The sequence below is a fragment of the Beta vulgaris genome, chromosome 9 (genome assembly GCF_026745355.1).
Source record: "Beta vulgaris subsp. vulgaris cultivar EL10 chromosome 9, EL10.2, whole genome shotgun sequence".
In the NCBI taxonomy this organism is placed as follows: Eukaryota; Viridiplantae; Streptophyta; class Magnoliopsida; order Caryophyllales; family Amaranthaceae; genus Beta; species Beta vulgaris.
In genome coordinates, this window is record NC_079210.1 from 44,016,993 (window position 1) to 44,036,713 (window position 19,721).

Genomic DNA, 19,721 nt, shown 5'->3' on the forward strand with positions numbered 1-19,721 from the left:
TCCTTAATTGCAGGGGGAAAGATATACTCTATTGTCCTTGTCGATGATAATTGCACATTTAAGTCTATGTTATCAAATAATTAAAGGCCATTGTCCCAACGGTCATCTTATTATTGCATAACGTCTGATTGATTGATAATATGTTCCACTTTGTATCAACGGCTAACATTATTTCCATTTGTTATTGTATTACACCCTCTGTCTCATGTATCTGGTAGTTGTTAGTTGTTGGTCTGTAGTTGTTAGTTGTCAAAGTTGACATATGACATATTGATGTTTGGTGAAATAAATTGACAAAGTTTTCTTTTCAAATATTTAGTCAAATATCCATACAAACACCCTAAATATGAAGTTTCAATATTAATTTTTCATTTAGCAACATAATGATCATTTACATAATATAGTACAGTATACTACTTGCTTCTATAAGAACTTTGGAAGAGTAAACCTCACAAACTCTATGGCCATAGAGTGAAAACTAAGATTTATACCCAGAAACAAATATCCACACAAACGCCTTAAATATGGAGTTGATGAGAGTCGAACTCCCGACCATGAGGTTGAGAGGTGAAAGCTCCAACCATTGAACTCCCACATAATTCTCTATACAGGCCTCACATAAACAGTAATCTATAGATACAAATATAATTATTCCCTTTTCAGACTTGCGACAAAAATTAGTTGGCTAACATTTAGCCATTTAGCGTCGCTGAAGATAAATTCCCGAATACTACTGCATGTCTGCATTCACTTAGTATTATACGGTTCATGGTAACATTATTAGATGTTCTGAAATTGGAGAAACTTACTAAAAGCATTAGCAGCTTCTCAAGAATAGATGATACAAGAAGATACCTTCAATATGACATATCTCAGGAGGGTGGAACTAAATTAAAGAATAAATAATACTAACAATAGTGGTAACATCTCCAAAATTCCAACAACACCCTCTCCTCTGTGTGTTATGAATTACGCCAATTGCTGTCTATTTAGGGGGCGTTTGGTTGGGGTTTTTAGGAAAGCGTAAGACACTTTGTTTGTTAACACATTTTAATCATTTCCGGCTAGGTGTAAGCCTTCCTTGATGGCTTGGATCTCGGCTAACAGCAGATTGATGGCATAGGATTGTTTTCAAAAGCCCACAATCCAACACCGGTATCTCATATCAAACCCCCTAGGCCAATGAGAGTATGTATACTGCAGTCTGCAGAAGGCAGCATATGTATAACCGTGAAAGTGGGTGAACCCTGGTGGTGGATTTGGGTAAGAGTGGGGATTTCCAGGTTCCGGTTTTGTGGAGAGGTGGAAGTCAGGGGTGGTGGTTGAGGGAGTTCACGGTCAAATTAGATGTCCTGAAATTGGAGATCAACTTATTAAAATCATTATCAGCTTCTCAAGAATAGATGATCCATGAAGATACTTCAACTGTTCAACATGACAGATCTCAGGAAGGTGTAGCTAAATTAAACAAACAGAAATACAAATAAAAAACAATCGAGGTGACATTTCCAACAATACCCTTCCCCGTGTGAGTGTTGATGAAGTATATCAGCACCTGTCTATTTACAGTATTTCTTGAACCAAACTCCAATGTTTAGGAAACTCTCAAAGTCAGATTGCGGTCTGCAATAAAGATGAGAAGTTACCAATGACAAAAAGCACAAAAAACATGTAATGAAAGCACAAAACTTTGAGTACAAAATAAAGAGTGAGGCTAAATGGAGAAGTGTTCACTGAACGTGATAGAGAGGGCAGTTTGGTAAATCTAGTTGGGCGAGCTCCACCGATTCTTCTCTCTTGTTCATGGGTGAACTTATTCCCCATTTAGCCATCATCAATAAAAAGTGTACGACAGATAGCTTACTTGTCGATTGCATGAGTATCTTCAGGAAACACAATTATTTTCATCTCAACTCCTCTTTCCTTCAATGCTTGTGCGTACTACTCGTTATATAAACAACAGGCAACAATCACGTCATTATTATTAAAACTCATATTAGAATTGAGCAAAAACAAAAAGCTAATCATGGATAGTTCAAATGACTGTTTAAGAATATTGTATGGGATGAATTGTCAGAAGTTTGTACAATTTCAAGGATTAGCTTAATTTAGCCACAAAATTCAAGGGACCTTATGTATTAAGAATTCATAATTGATGAACATTTTAAATCTAACATAGAAATATAGCACAAGGTGCTAAAGAATAAGGTAGAGAGCACAGCATGTCACACACCTGCAGTCCGTTGCTGGATGGAACTCGGAGATCCTGAGCACCAATAAGAAATAGAGTGGGTGTTTTGACCTGCAAGATGAATATCACAAATGTCACTCGAAATAAAAACCATAGCATTGCCGTAATTAACAATAAAAAATAGTTCAGTTAAGCAAGTTGTGTTCATGCTTTTACCATGTCAAATGTCAATCCATGCAAAACAATTTCACTATCAAACAATAATTTAACAGAGAAACAATACTATGGATCTTCAGTCACATCTAGCAAATGTTATTTTTGAGTTTTGAAGATAAATTACCTTGTTTATATGTGCAATAGGAGATTTGTCATAAAGGACACTTAAATGTTCCTTAGTGGGCGCATTTGTAAACTTTGCTTGGCCTTCAATCCCATAGGTTTCCACAAAACACCAATCAGGAATATCACTCGTACCAACCATCAAAGCAAGGTTACAAACAGGATTCCTCGCAGCTGCTGCAGCAAATCTTTCAGGAGCCTGCAACATGTAACTATCATAAGCTAGATTAACAGAAACCCCAACTTATTGGTCCTAATCAAGTAAAAGAAACAAGAAAAAAAAGGGTTTTTCTATGTAGTGCCCCTGTGCTTTACGAAACTCTACGTTGTACCTGACCCTTTTGAACTTTCCACATTGTACACCTAAACTTTCTAAACTTCACATAAAATAGCCTTACTAACAGAAACTACCACAAACCTCACTTAGTATTCAATTTCTCAGATCATATCCCGTACCTCAATAAACTAATAAGGCTAAAGAATCCTACTCTATTCCTAGAGGGCAAGAAAATCCTAAAATCTACTGTTTGATATTAAGTATAAGGGTATTTCATGTAACGTTTAGAAAGCTTAGGGGTACAACGTAGAAATTTCAAAAAGGTTGGGTACAACTAAGAATTTCGTATAACACGGGCACAACATAGAAAACCCCCCAAAAAAATTTGGTTCCTAATGATAATGAGCGGCATGAGGAAGGCCGAGGGGGCGAAAGCAAGGAAGGGTTACTGCACCTGACCAATGAGATGAGTAGTCAGAAAGCCACCATGAGAACCGCCAAGAACAGTGATTTTGGAGCGGTCCGCTAATTTCATATTAATTATGTAGTCCATCGCTGTGAGCACATCACCAACATCCTGCATAAAACCTGACATATTAAGGCTATATACAAAATCTTTCTTTTATATTAGAATAAGGAGAATATTGCTCAAACATGATGAGCAAAAACTTGACAGCACCTGATCTCCAACTTTCCCTGGAAGAGTCTGCAGTGCTTCTTCTCCAAAACCTAACGAACCTCTGTTATGTATTAAAAAGAAGTGTAAATGTCAAGAATTCTACAATTCAGAACCGGTCCCAACAAGCGAAGCAGACAAAGAAATCATCAAAATTTTAACCTAATCCCAACGTAGAGCATAAGCTGTATGTGAATCCCCAAGAAGTTGAAAAAGATATAAAATTTTACTCATGTCTTACCTATAATTCACAATCAGTAAGCTATAACCAATCGAAGAGAGAAACGCCAATGCCCTGGAGAAGCCTGTTGTTGAAACAGAGTGAGGCCCCCCATGAAGTACTACAATTAATGGGTTACAGGATTCATTCTTCTCTCTTCTACCAGAGACAAATATGGCTTCAATAGGTTTGGAAGCACCTGCACATACAGAACCAAAACCACAAACGAGATGAGCAAAAACCTGCATGGGCCACGACCATATTGTGAAGCAAAGGACCTATACTACAGTTTAACAAGACATTTACATGCTACCTTCTGAAGAGTTCCCTGATCCACTTTTGACTGGAACCTTCATAATGCTGAACTGAAGAGGGGACAACAAGGATTCAACCTGCAATAGCATGCACATAATCATTCCTAAAAATGCCAAAGCATGCACCATTACTCCAAATGTAAAAATGCATCATCCACAGAAAAAGGACAAAAAAAAAAAGAACGAACCTCCTTGGAGCATTTAAAAACAGGGCCAGAAACATCTTGCCAACTCCATGAAGCACTTGCAGGAGACTCTTTGAAATGTAAACCATATTTGATTTCTGGAACCTCTACTGGGCTGCTACATACTGCAAACAGTGAAGGATAAGAATTTTACTACACATAACCAACATAAAAGACTCTCGATGCTGAAAATGCATTTACATGAAATTAAAGAGAGAAAGAGGAGGAAGGCAGGCATATAGACGTACCAGCAATAATATTATCCTTGTCAAGGGAGAGAAGATTCCATGAAGAAGGAGAATCGTGAGGCGTTACGCGTAACACATTGCCGCTGTAGAATGAGAATCATATTTGAGACGATCAAATAGTATAAAATAATTGGCAGTGAGAGTTGATACATGAGACCTTTGTTACCTCAGTATGTCCACGGAAAGTATCACTTGGGTACTTCCCCATATGGAGGACAAAATAACAGTATGCCCATCAGAAAGCGATGGATCCCGCAAGAAGCTGGAGCAATACAACCCAGGGAAGCAACCATCCTTAGGACACATCACAACAGGAACCTATAATAGCGCAAACAAGCATGTAACCAGATTCTTCAGATAAGAGCGGCCATTGCCATCTCATTCTTTTTCCAATTTGAAGGATCAACTAGATTGTATAAGAAAAGTCTCATTTATAAAGTAATACATGCCCACTCAAAAGTTCGTTGCATAGACACTCTTAACACAATGAGAAAGAGAAATCAAGCTCCTTTGGTAGCAGTCAAAGGGAAAACAAAAGGTTCCCTTAGAGCGAGGAAGTACCTTCACAAACATTACTTGACACAAATGGGCCAGGAAATTAACTCTCTAAAGTTCTACCAATTCATAAGATGGAAGACATTAAAAAAATCCTACCAAAGAGTTATTCTACTTTATTGTCCTCACATGGTATTAAGCAGCCAGCAAAGTTCTTTATCATAAGCTCAGCCTGCTTCTGGGCCAAACTAGGAGTAGAAAAAATGTCATAGTGCAAAGATGATAGCACAAGGCTGCCCGCAACCAGTAACCTCCTTTTCAACAGGAAGAAGAATAAGCTGTCAACTAAACCAGCTGTAGAACCCCTCCCTCCAGGGTTAATCCACACACATCTGTGTTCTTGAGGATGTAACTAGACATGAACAAGATATGACAAGGACGATGTACAAATGCAAAGAATAAAATACGCCATCTTATGCAAGAAAAGGCATTACAATTGAGCACAGCAAGCTGTCATGACTCGTGAAGATAGACCATGGGAATGTCTAAGATGAGCTTGTAGGGCAGATGTAAGCGATTTGACCTTGCCAGACCCCTAATTATGTCAATTATAAGTGTTTCAGGGTAGAATTTTGGGTTGAGGTTAGCGGTTTAAGTTAGTGTTAGTGGAAAGCTACTAAAACTAGCCTTTAGGCGGTTAAAAGTAGTCTTTCATATTCATTTCAGCCAGGATAGCCATAATTTCATGCTCCCATCCTTAATCTCAATTTATAAATTACGTCTTATATGTTACTTTGCATATAGCCACTAACATGACGGCTAGTTTTGCCAAACACTTTCATTTCAACTTTCAATCAGATAAACAAAAGTTAGAAGCAAGAAGCCATTTGGCTTTTTAGGTTTGGCTTTTGCTTCAGAATGAATTCAATTCTGATTCTGATTATTTTGAGCTTATTCAAATGAGGTCTTTATAGTGGTGTAAGGCCCATTTCATCTGTGTGGGAAAGGGGGTTGACAGCTTGTTTCTCGATACTAGATTGGTCATTAATATATTAGCTAGTAGGTTTACTTCTTATGTTGGTTTGAACAGATTGGACAGAGATTATAAGCCTTGTCCTATTGAGTTGCTGAAGTAGAACAAAGATGGCTTTTCACCAGAAAAATCTGGCCAGGCAGGATCTGGGGTTTGCTTAGATAAATCTATATATATATATAAAGCTAGAATAATTTGCCTATGTGTCAAGCTATTACTCATTTCGCCACATGTCATCACTATACTTATTCTCATTTTTTTAGTGCCACGTGTAAAATGGATCAATTACAATCTTATAAATTTGGTAAGTTTCACTCAGCAAATGGAAATACTTTACAATCATATTAGTTCGTGTATAATTCCGGCAAAGTTGCTAACTAATAATAAACAATGTTAATATTGATATAACTTACCATTTTACATTACATTTATGTAACTTACCCGTAGTCGTAGATTTTGATTTATAATGTAGACAATTTATTTTGGAGTTGCGGGATTGATAATTTTCACAACTTTTTATATTGCTTAATTATTACTCCAGTAGAGTACATTATTATTAGATATTATTGTAGTATACAATAATTATCTTTACGTGTCATTTGTCTATATTAATAATGTAGGGTAACAATAAGTTCGAGTTGGATTAATTTCAAGTTCACCTGATTCCTATTTCGGGTCACTTACCCCTAATCCAAACTTGACTTGATTCTGATTTCAGGTCGAAAATTAGAATTTGAACGCGACCTTTTCGATTTCAGGTTGACCCGAAACCAACCCAAAATGACCTGATTTTAAATTTAATCATTGCAATAATTCAACATATTGAGTGAGTCTTGAATTCAAATGCCAACTTAATCAAATTTAGAATATTCAAGAAACGAGTTTGATCTAATACAAGTTAGATAAACATAGGTTGGCCTGCCTTGAATTTGACCCCACTTCAAAGTCAGATTATTCGGATTGTTTTGATGAGGTTCAAAAATTCAACCTGAACCTAACCCATTATTTTTTCTGGTCGGGTTGGGCTGACCCATCTTTTTTTTCAGGTTGAAAATTTTAACCCAAATCCGAAATTTTCAGGTTAGATTCGAGACGGGTTATCATATTGGATCAGCTTTAATTTTGACAGCCCTAATGAAAAGATTATATCATGAAATATAAATTTACAATTTATAATCTTTCAATTTTAAATGTAGTCATTCCAATAATTTTGGAATTTAAAAAAAACTATTTGAGAACTGAAAAAAATCCATGTGCATTATGCACGGGTCCAGATAATCTTAATATAAATTATTTCTCAAATAGTCAAGATGTAAATTATTTCGCAAGTCAATAGTAACAAATTTTAAAAGCCATCTAATCTTTTATTTCTCATTTATATCTTTCTTAAATTATTTCAATATTTAGTTGTGTATGATCACTTCATGATTCTAATGTAAATATCACAAAATTTCAATTTCTAAATTGAAATATTTTGGGTTTTCATATTTTTTCTTAGATATATGTTATTAATATTAATTATCAGCACATATTTTGCTGACCCGCAAATGAAAACCATGCTATCTAGGGGGAATAGATATTTTTTTCGGTTTTTTCACCATATACCCTAACAAATTTTTTTTTGCACCGTATACCCTTTCAAGTTTTCAAATTCACCATATACCCCTCACTTTTCGAAAAATACATCAACTTACCCTTTTGACTAACGGTGTTAGACTTCCGTTAGTCATTAGGCCCTAATCCATTCCTAATCCTACTTAACTAACCTAAATCATTCAAACAATAATCCTAACCCTAACCCTAAACCTAATATAATACACTAATCCTCTCCCTTGGGCCCACTGCCACATCCCTCTGAGAACCATCCCCCCACCCCTTGGGCCCACTGCCACGTCACCCCCACCCCTTGAGCCTACTGCCACGTCACCCCCACCCCTTGAGCCTACTGCCATGTCACCCCCACCCCTTGAGCCTACTGCCACGTCACCCCCACCTAGCTCCTCACCACCACCCCCTCCCCTTCTCCCAGTGACCCCCCCCTCACCACCCTCCCCTTCTCCCAGTGACCCCCCTCACCACCAACGCCTCGCCACCATCACCCCGTCACCACCACCTCCCCTCCCTAACCCCGCTGTCCCTGTTTTGTACTCCCTCTCCCCTACTTCGAGCTACTGCAATCGTACACCCCCTCCCCCAAACCTCCGGCAGAAAATGAGTCGCGCAACGACAGCGACAGAGCAAACCGCGACAGCGGCAGAGCAAAGCGCGCAGACGGCTTCGGAACGGCGCGAGAAATGCCCAGCAGAGGGGAGGAGAGAGAAAGAGCGAAGGGAAAATACGAGGTGTGCGAACAGTCTCGAGGGTGGCGGTCCGATGGTGTCAGGCGTGGTGTTGGTGACGTGGTGGTGGTGAGGGGGTCAGCGGGGAAAGGGGATAGGGAGGGGGTGGGGTTGTCGGGGAAAGGGGAGGGGTTGCCGGGGAAAAGGGAGGGGGTTGCGGCTAGGGTGGGAGAAGAGGAGGGGTGTTGGGTGGGTGGTTCTCGAAAATCCGGTGGGATGGGGTGGGGTGCAAAAATCCGGTCAGGGGTGATTCTCGAAAATCCGGTGGGTTGGGGTGGGGGTCAGGTGGTGGTGGGTCAGGTGGTTCTCGAAAATCCGGTGGGATGGGGTGGGGTGTAAAAATCCGGTCAGGGGTGGGGGTCAGGTGGTGGTGGGTTAGGGGGGTGGTGGGCTGTGGGCTGGGCATAAGGGTGGGTAAGGGCTAATGGGCTTTTAGGGTTAGGTTTTTTAGTTAGTTAGGTTTAGGGCTAAGAGTTAGTATTAGGGTTTAGAGTTTAGGATAGTTAATTAGGATTAGGAGAGAATTAGGGCCTAATGACTAACGGAAGTCTAACACCGTTAGTCAAAAGGGTAAGTTGATGTATTTTTCGAAAAGTGAGGGGTATATGGTGAATTTGGAAAGTTGAAAGGGTATACGGTGCAAAAAAAAATTTGTCAGGGGTATATGGTGAAAAAACCGTATTTTTTTTTAATATGTAACAATATTGATATAAAAAATTAGATTCATTGTAAGAAAATTTATGTGAGCTTAAAGCGAGTTTGAACAAGTTTGACCACTATATGTTACTCAAAGTTAATCAAATTAACCTAAGCAATGTATGTGCTATTAACTTAGTACCATTTAATCATTTATATGGATAATAATAATAATACTGATTATTATAGATACTTTATATTTCAGTATAGTGCATCGCACGGGTTGTAAGCCAATTTTAAACTATTCTTAATACAATATTATATCATTTTAGATAACAAGCCCATTTAGTTATTTTGTTTAAGGTTAAACCCATTTTTATTTATACGATTCTCATTACAAGATCATAATATTGTGTAGGATATTTCTATATTCATTTCTTAGGTATATATTAGAAAAAAAAAATTATACATTACAATATATATTTCCTTTATATATTACAACATACATGAAATTTTTTGTATAATAATAATTATGATTAAATGGGTTAAACGGGTAATTCGTTTATCAAATAGGTCGGGTCAGGGTTGAATATTTCAACCTGTTTATTAATTGTTTAGTAAACCCGAACGCAAATCCAACCAAACCTGAAATGATTGCCAGCCCAACTTGGTTGCCTACTCTACTTTTATGTTTATACTATTTCATTACATATTTATATAAATATATATACCATGATTTCAAGGGACGTATTATATAGTTATTAGCAAAAAGGGTTTGATGAACATTAATAACTGATATTTCTATATTCATTTCTTAGGTATATATTAGAAGAAAAATTTATACATTACAATATATATTTCATTTATATATTACAATATACATGAAATTTATTGTCTATTTGATAAGATGAGTTACATGTTATTTTTTTAATAAACTAAATTGAAAAATATATTTTCTCTTTAATTTCTTTGTTAATTTACATTTACTATACAGTGTAAATTATAATGTCACTACTTTATGTAGGGTTTGCAAAAGCTAACTCAATACGAAATACGACCCGAACCTAACCCAAAATAAGCAGGTTAGGGTTGGAACTTTGACCGATTTTCTAACCCATTGATTAAACAGGTAGGTTGAGGTTGACATTTTCGACTCGAAATTGACATGCTTTGACTTTATTAACTTACATATATGTAGAAAATTCTCGAAAAATATATTGATAAATCTAAAATTTGGTTAAAAAAGTAAATATTGCTAAAATTGGTCACAATTATTATAAGAAATATTAAACATGGATACTTTCAACAGTGAACTCTCTCATATATACTTTTAAGAAAATAATTATATTTTGTATAATACTAATTATGATTAAATGGGTTCAACGGGTAATTCGCTTATCAAATAGGTCGGGTCAGGGTTGAGTATTTCAACCTGTTTATCAAATGTGTAGTAAACCCGAAAGCAAATCCAACCAAACTTGAACTGATTGCCAGCCCAACTTGCTGGTTGCCTGCTCTAGATCTACTTTTATGTTTATACTATTTCATTGCGTATTTATATAAATATAGATACACCATGATTTCAAGGGACGTATTATATAATTTTAAATATATATTGTCATATCAAGAGTTATTAGTAAAAAGGGATTGAAAAACATTAATAGCTGATAAAGAACGTGAAAACTCAATTGTTACCACAAATATATAGTACAAAGACGTGGTTCAAAATGTTTTTGAAATACTCTTATTATTATTGCCATTTAATAATTCATTTGTGATGTTCATTCACTTCGTTGAGATAAAAGGGTTTTTTCGTGTTTCCTCTTCAATAAATGCTACATGCAAACTTGCAGTGTTTTCCCATGTATAACATAATATATACACATTTTTATTTGATATAAAAAATTAAATCAAAAAATAAACTTCCCGTGCATTTCTGCACGGGTGGAAAACTAGTTAAGGTAATAAGAACAAAAATTTTCTGTTGACTTCAGTCTTTTTGATACAAGTATGAATAGATTTTGTGTGTGCAATGCTCAACATGGTATCTTCCTTTGTAAGCAGATGGAAGAGTGAGAAAGCTTCAGGCTAAACATAGAATATGAGTCAACAAATATTGTTTATTTGCTGAAAGACCAGGACTCAAGGCCCTAATTTTCAGAGCATCTTCAACTTTATTGGTAACAATTTTAAGCAATTTCTCTTCTTCAAGTTCAGAATACCATTAGGAAGCAGGATGGTGAATCAGATTCACTTCCTAGGAAGGTCTAAAAAGGAGATATGCCTTGTATGGCTTTCAGTTGACTATCGTGTACTTCAAGCTGCATTGCTTTGACTACAGTGGCTTTTGTTTGTAACTGTGTTGTTAAAATCAGTATTGTATAGTGTGTTAGTGTATAGGCGAGCGCTCTAAGGATCTCAGGACTCAATTTGTAGCGTTTTTGGCATTTGAGCCCTTGTAATATTCTGTTTTTGCCCCCCAGTGAACACCCAGTAAGGGCGAATCACTGGTACTCTACCACTAACAACTACGTAAAGCCACTATCACTAGTAGGTAGATAAGCACTAAGCAGAGAACGTAGTTTACGGAGCATACCCTTTATTCTCTATTAGCCACTCACCATCTAACGAGGACTCTTCAATGTTCGCTGAATTCACTCCATCGACAGAACAAGAGTTATTTTGTCAAATTTAACAACTTAAGCCATAAATTTTGTTAGAAAGACTAAATCACATTTCTGACACCTTACATGTGTGTGTGTACACACTACACAGAGATGATATCAAATGAAAAACCTGCGACAGATAAGGTTAACACTTAAAACTGTAGGCTCATTAATTTTATGCTTTTATGTTATTAAATTTCGAACTCCAGGTTTAGTATAACTTCATGTTCATCATTTGAAGGTTTTAGGTTCAATATTTTTCAGTTTGCCACTTTCTGGTTGCAATTAGAAAGAATTACAAACCTACAATAATAAAAAAAAAAAAGATGAACCTTCAAATCATAGATGATTAGTAGTTAGTACCTAGTAAACTAAAGCATACAAATAATGAGCCTGGAGCCCAAAAAAATGACCACGTACTTCTCATTCTCCTCATTTGATCCCAAATCAATCAATCAGTCTATCTAGATTCCCAAATCAATGGTTTCAATAAGCCCCCTACGGTAGTAGGATTTACACAAAGTTTGACCAAAATAAAAACCAATTTTGCACACTTTCAAGAAAGGAGCAAATACTAAAAAAGGTCATCTCATCCAAATTTAACATGACATAGTACTTAGCCTTACCACATCAACAATTGCAGAGGAAGAATTTGGATTTCCAACACTGGGCCAATCAATTCGATGGAGTGAATTTGTAGCTGAATGTGCTCCCGTGTCAATAGAAGCTTTGGCAGACAAGAAGACAAGGTATTGGCCATCAGGACTGAAAGAATAAATATATCACTATGTTACATAGAGTCCACAGTTAGATTGGTAATCAGCGAAGATTTGTAGCTGCAGTACTGCACTAAGTTTGCTTAGCATTCAAATAAGAAGCCTAAGCACCCTGGACCTTCGCATTTCAATGAGGAAAAAAATAGAGAGCAATTAGAAAAATGTATAATCTCTCTTCATAGGCCTATACCACAGAAAGCACATTATGACTGACTATTCAGTATTCCAGTGACATTTGACTATAAAAATAATCTGAAGATAACTTCAAGTTTTAGCAGTTAAATTGCAGTACCTCATACAGGTAGGATTTGTCCTCCAAAGTCAGGAGCTTGATTCCATCTTACAACTTTTAGAACTATAGATGGCCAGATTTAGTTATAAATATGCAGAAAAGCACACTGTCAACTCATGCCTTTAGTTGTAGAATGTAGAGTAATTCTAATTTCACTTCAGTGACTCTTTCAAGGACTAAATTCTATTGGTGTTATCTGGCAACAATTCAAACTACTTTCAGATAAGCTGCGTAATATCTAGTTCTACAGTATTTTGCGTTTCTATTGACAAACAGCTGTTCTTCACTTTGAGAATTCTCCCCAATGCCATTTGGTTTTGAGGTGACAACTTAATGAATATGGTGTCACCTTTATGTATGCTGCAATGCAGTGTCCCAGATGAAGCAAGGTAATGCATTCTCAAGATCCAAGGCAATGTGATTCCATAAGCAACCATGTGATATTTACATCTATACCTACTAAGTAAAAGACAGCATGGAATCCACCTCACTACTACATGCTAATTACATACCAAATTTTCTAGATAGAAGTTTGCAGTTTGAGCGTACTTTCTACTTTCTTCTAAAAATGTCAAAGCCGACAGCGATTTGTCACATAATTTTAAAGAGCTGCCAGCGTAGCTATAGGCTACAGCCTACAGCCGAATTACTATATGGCTCAAAACAAAAGAGGTGCAAATGCAATTATCATGTGGTGGCCAGAGGAGATAAGATAGAAATTTGACCCACAAGGCTACAATCACAAATTGATTAAGTTGTCACCTACGAATTTTGAAGTCTTGACCAAATCTATCATTCCTCAAGCGGAACCTTGCATTGAATCTCTGAGACACAAAGTGACAAAACATACCTAAAAATCGGAGAGAATGCACTATTAATTCCCTGAGTCAAAATCAACAGCTCCGAGTCCTCCTTGCATCTATGAGACATGAACAAGCTGAGTCAAAAAGTGCAGATACAGTACCAGCTCAACCTACTGTAACAATTACAAAATCACCTGAACCCAAAGGACAATTGGAGCCTGGAGGTAGAAGATAATGCAAATTGTAAACTATGAACAGTGAAACTGAAATATTGAGCAGCTGGAAAAGGCAACTCACCTGTGATCAGGATCATGACCTGTTAACTCATTGAATGGACTGCAGGCAGCATATAATGCACAAGGCCTGTTGTAGCAATACTTCATGCCAAGTTTTCTGGAGTTTGATGACCACCCAACAAAGACCAATTTTTTCTGTGAGCCTTCAGTTGCTGGAGCCCATACAACTTGACCAACACTCAATGACCTTTCAATTCCTTCAACAGCGCGTACATCACCGCTGTGCAATCAGAAATTACTATCATTATAGATATTTCCTTGTTTTGACCGTATAATTCAGAAGGTGATGCCGAACCTGTCAATATTGATGACAAAGATTGTTGGCCTCCTTTTATTTACATAAGTTTCTCCCCATCCCTCCTCCCAATCCCCCTGTGCTTTCCAGCTATTACAATCCTTATCAGCAGAACCACCACTCTTGTAACCAAACTTATTGAAGGTTGGTTTAGGAGGGGATGGCTCCTCAGCAACATATGCAATCAGTGTTTCGTCAGAGTTCCAGGAAACACCTTCAAACCTGATGGACACAAAAGATAAACACATTTAAAAGGGAAATGGAACTTGAGCAGCACATGTATTATAAGAAAATAAAAGAACCTAAGTCCTCGTTAAATAAAGAAAAAAGTGGAGCATGTAGTACTTATAAAGCATTATAGGCAATGTGTAATGCACTTTGAGATGATAATTAAGGATCAAATATTACCATCCATCAGAGTAGAGTGAACCATGAGTAGATTGAGGAATATGAAACTCCTTCTCCATGGCTGAAGGACCCCATATTTCAAGTTTTGTGGGGGAGTCATTCTCAGGGTTTCGAATCATGAGCAGCTTTGAACCTGATGGTGAAGGCACCATTAACGCAACCCCTGACAGCTCAACAGGGAATGGTGACCATTCGAAGTTGATAGTATTGTCACCATCTTTTCTCAAAGTAGCAGATAAAAGAGACTTTCTCATTTTATTTGCCAAGAGGTTTGGCTGGTTAACAGAAAACATTGCCTTGGAATCCTTTCCTGCACAAGTTCTAGCATGAGACAACAATTTTACAGAAAGAGTAGAAAGACATGATCCCAAGAGGATCACAAAACCAGCCAATCTCTCATAGTGCCAGAAAGTACAAAGAACTTATACCTGTATCTGATTTGAATACCCAGGCTTTATTAATGCTAGGAATGCAACTGAATTTTAAAAGCAATTTTGACAGAGAATCATATTCATCCACCATGGTAGTATCCAAGCCCAGTGGCAATTCCGTTGAAGATTCAGCTCTAGAAATATCCATCGCTGAGAAGATTGATGATCTTTTGCTACAAGTGAATATAAAAGATAAAATCAAATGGTTAGCAAAATCATGCACTTTGAAAGGTGAAGAACAGATGCCTAAATGAAGGTACAAAATGCATACATGAAGGTACCTCACAGAGACATTCTTTACATGTCCAACCACAAAAATCTAATCAATTCAACTCATAGAAGTTTAATAAAGAAGTTTATACCATGTGAACAACATCAAGGAGTACAGTTTCTAAAACTTGTTAAGAGTGATGAAATCCTTCTGCTTTTTCATTACATTAGCAGGTTTCACATCTTGTATGAGAAAAAAGATCAATAGCATCAATATAGCCCTTATTGCAGTCTCTCCAGTCTCTATGGATATGTTGAATAGTTACCAACTTACCAAACAATCTTGGGCAGGAATTCCAATCCAGTAACAGCTAATTATCATTCTTAAACTTCATGGTACATATTCTACAACTACTAGTACAACCTTAATTTAAAAGGCTCCTAGCACCTTGACAGAAAGTTCTCAGCACAAGCAACAACGTAAAACGAACTCGAACTAATCAACCTAGACAGAGCAATTAAACCTACTGTATATCAACTTACCTGGGTCAGCTACTCAGTATCAATTCCTACAATATTAACTTACAAATGCATGACTAATAACCCAGAATCTAATCAAGCAAACTTTTTAAAGAAACTCAATGGCCTAATTCTTTTCTATTGCAACAATCTCACCCATGATCACTTGATCACCTACCTAGTTAGCAAAAGAACTCATTCTAATTGCAGGCTTTTCTCCAGCAAAAGTTAGAATCTTTCTAATATCAATTGAATGAAATGTTAAGTTTATGCAGTATCAATTTTATTTGAGTCTAAAAAAATTAAGTAAACAAGAATTGCAAAATGCAAATTGCAGAATACAAAATACATAATACATAATACATAATACATAATACATAATACCAGCGCACAACATATAAAAATTGGAACTTTAGAACTGGGGTTGTCAGATTGATAGAAATAGAGGATCAGAGAAAATTCCCATCATTACTTTATAACGTATGATCAATAATCAGTAGTTACTACTTAGTAGTGAAGTGAAGTGGGTCAACGCTGAGTGGTTGAGAGAGTGACAGGAGAAGTACTTACAAGGAAGAACGAGGAAGAGTGATCGAAGTCTTGGTTTGAGAAGAAAGTGGAGAAATGGAATAGGGTAGAAGGAAAGAACCCAAATTCAATTTCAATGGATTGAACCACCCACTATTGATTGTGCAAGCGGAGGAAGTAAAAGCGATATATCTTGTCATTTGATGATTCCCATGCCCAAACACTTTCTCCTCCTATCCACTATAGTGCACCTTGAAAAATAAAAATAAAAAAAATTGAGGGGTTTCCATAAAGATAAAAAAAATTGAGGGCTTTCCATCAAAAAAATGTTATTGAGGGGTTTCCATAAAAAAATGAGGGGGTTTCCATCAAAAAAAAGTTGAAGGGTTTCCATCAAAGAAAAAATATAGAGGAGGTTTCCATTGCGAGTTTGTCCGACTATTGGCTGATCTTGTAGTCTCGAAAGGGGGCTCACCCGATGAACGAATCGAACCTACGAATTAGCCATTTATAGCTTTCGCGCTTTAAGCATTCGGCCATGGATGCAAAAAGACTCCGCGAGTTCCAAAAAAAGTTGAGGGATTCAATAGAGATACCCACTTTCGTGAATGGATGAAAAATCGGATTCATCTATCTAAGAAAAATAAGTTTGGGAGAAGTTTATATAGATGTATGTGAAATCATTATCGCATGTGCATGATTTGCATAATTGCATCTAATAAATAAATTGTTAGAAAGAGTTTTGGTAAAGAAAAACATTTTCATAGTGCAACAACGTAATAACACAAAAAATAAATGAACATTTTATGAGTCGTTTTTTATTGTATTCTACTTTCAGTTTTTTTTAAGAACCAAACACAAATATATAAAAACCCAAAAAAAAATTCAGTTTTCTGTTGTTAGTTTTCAAAATTGATATATTTTGTAGTACCCGTCATGATTGTTTTAAAAAGATTTATCAAATCCCGCCTGAGTTGCTTAACTCGAGAGCTCAAGTGTGGCGATCCGCCCGGGTCAGGGGACCAGTTGGCATACTAAGGAGTGCCGGAATTATTTTTTCTAAGTATTCTCATTCTCTCTTCACTCTTCCTTCATCTCCAACCTCTCATGACTCATCTCTCTCTAACCCTCTTCAACTCAACTCCTATCTTTCTAAAAACTCACTCAAATCACTCATCTTACCACTGAAAAACTTAATATCATCCCTCACAAATTTTCATCCTCATCAACTTTCTTCCATAAATTTCAACTTTTTCTTATTCAAAAACCCCATTTCCACCATTTCTCACAATTCCCTCTCTACTCAAAATTTTTATCATAACTCTCATATTCATCCTCTTTCACTTAAATTATTTTTTTCGCAAATTCTTCCTAAAACATCATTTCCCATTTCTCTCATTAAAAACTCAAAAACAAACAAACAAAAATTACACTTTTTTCCACCCACCACACCTAGTTACAGGATTTTCATTTTTTGAGCAACAAGAAGTTCAAAGCATGGAGAGCAGGACCTCAAAGCGGAGTAGACAAGCGGGAGAAGGTAGCTCAAGCTGACAACCGCAAGGGGAAAACGTCTTGGGGTTTAATGCCCCCGGTGAGTTTCATGATGTTGAATTCTCTTTCCTTAAATTTGATGATTTAGAGCAATTTACTAGATTTCAAGCCCTTGAGACTAAGGAATTCACCCCCACCCGCTTTGTTGATGAAACTTTGTTATCATTAGGGGGAATAAGGGGGAATGTTAATAATATAGCAATAAATTACATATGAGAAAAGTGTTAATGATGAAAAAAAAAACCTTTAAATGCACAACACTCAAATTTCTAAGCTCTTTGCAAGTAACCGGGTAGAAACGGCTTGTATGCTCAACTGGAGCCGAAGCCGCTCTCCGTTTTAGGTTAGGGAATGTTGCTCGTTCTATGGCTATTGCCGATTTTGCACAAATTTTTGATTTGAAAATTGGATCGAGCGCCACTCCCTCACCTTCTTTTAATCTTTTTTATTGTTGGTGTAAGATAAGTCGAGCAAAAAGTTACGAAACGAAAAACGCGAATGACTCACTTATTAACCAACCGACTATCTGGTACTTACGCAAGGAGAACACTATATTTAGAAGGAAGGATAACTCAAAGGTAAGTCAGTCTGAACTTATGATCATAGGTTTTTACCTATGGGATCATAAGAAGTTGAACATACATTTGATGTTCGTCAATCACCTGCAAAGGGTAAGCACCCCAAAGACTCAAGAACGTGGGTTGATTATTGTGGGCGATTTGATTACCATCATTACTGAGTACTTTAGAGTTCGCCCTTGGACCACCGAGTTCCTAGAGCCAAACCTTATAAACCAACAAAACCTACAAGATGCACGTTGGTTTTTTGTGACTAGAATCCATTTTACTTGTAACAATGGTAAAATGTCTTCCAAACTTCCAAACCGCAGCATCACCGAAATCAAAACAAAGCAAGCAAATTATATCACCCTAGAAGCCACGGAGGAAGGCACGAAGATTTGTACCTACCAAAGGTAGGATCCCCATGAGCTTGCCCCCCCCCCCTAAAACCCCATCCCAACTATGTTCCCGACTATGTCCCTATTTATACCCATATAAATAGGTGGTATGATAGTTTTGAACAAAGGTTAACCACCTTCGAACAAGAGATGCGAGAGAGCTTTTCCCCGATCTTGCAATATTTTCATGATAACAAACAATATGGTCCCTCCCGACACCCCCTCCCCTCCTATATGCAACCCATTCCCCCCTCCCCCCGAGGGAGAGGAGGACCTAGATCGTAGAGTTGGTCTCTCCCAAGTCCCACCCCCTCCTCGATTGTTCTTCCTTTCACACCGAGTACGGTGTTTGGTTTAGCTTGGGGGGTATTTTCATTATTTGGGTGGTTTCTACGTATACTTTACGGGGTAGGTGTTAGGAGATCTTTGTTGCTATTTTTGATTGAATTGTTGTTTGTGATTGTGGTTATGCTTGATGAAAGGGACAATGCTTGTAAATATGTGGTATGCCATGATTTTATTTTTCTCATTTGTTTGCTTTCTCAGTTTTATAGAAAAAGAAAAAAGGAAAAATTGACAAGAGAGGTCTGAACTATGACCGATAATTTTTAAAAGGTACCAACTTTGGATTAACCTGTGGAGGTCCTAACTATGGGGGGTCCTAACTTTTATAGGTCCTTACAGGTTGCCAACCTACAGAAACCGGTAAACCCTCACGTGACTTCATTAAAAAGGCACGTTAGGTTGTCTTGTAGCCTAAAATCTTTCTTTCTCTCTTTCTTTCTCATTCTTTCTGTCTTCCTCTATCTTTCTCTTTCTTTCTCTTTGTTAATCTCCAATGGAAGCGCAGAAATTACCCAATTTGTAAACTGGTTAAGGGAAAAATACAGCTCACAATGTCATCATCATTCTCCGTCAAGATCACAACTAAACCACCAATTACAATCTTCAACAATCACTGCACAATTAACCAATAAATCAACCAAATTACCCCAAAAAAAATCCGAAAATGAATATTAGAAAAAGAAAATT

At 37.0% G+C, this 19,721-nt stretch overlaps 1 protein-coding gene across 1 annotated transcript; it reads right to left on the reverse strand.

The window, feature by feature from the left end:
* Positions 1–1,358: 1,358 nt before the first annotated feature.
* LOC104903937 (acylamino-acid-releasing enzyme) lies at positions 1,359–16,434 on the reverse strand. Its single transcript, XM_010692080.4, has 18 exons — positions 16,220–16,434; positions 14,918–15,093; positions 14,490–14,799; positions 14,082–14,303; positions 13,788–14,006; positions 13,538–13,606; positions 12,246–12,384; positions 4,617–4,768; positions 4,451–4,533; positions 4,206–4,327; positions 4,017–4,095; positions 3,725–3,902; positions 3,487–3,547; positions 3,262–3,384; positions 2,532–2,729; positions 2,234–2,302; positions 1,865–1,941; positions 1,359–1,623 (listed from the first exon to the last, which is right to left on the reverse strand). Exons 1-18 carry the CDS (start codon positions 16,375–16,377, stop codon positions 1,560–1,562), a joined length of 2,499 nt encoding a protein of 832 aa, XP_010690382.1. The 5' UTR covers positions 16,378–16,434; the 3' UTR covers positions 1,359–1,559.
* Between the last annotated feature and the right edge of the window lie 3,287 nt (positions 16,435–19,721).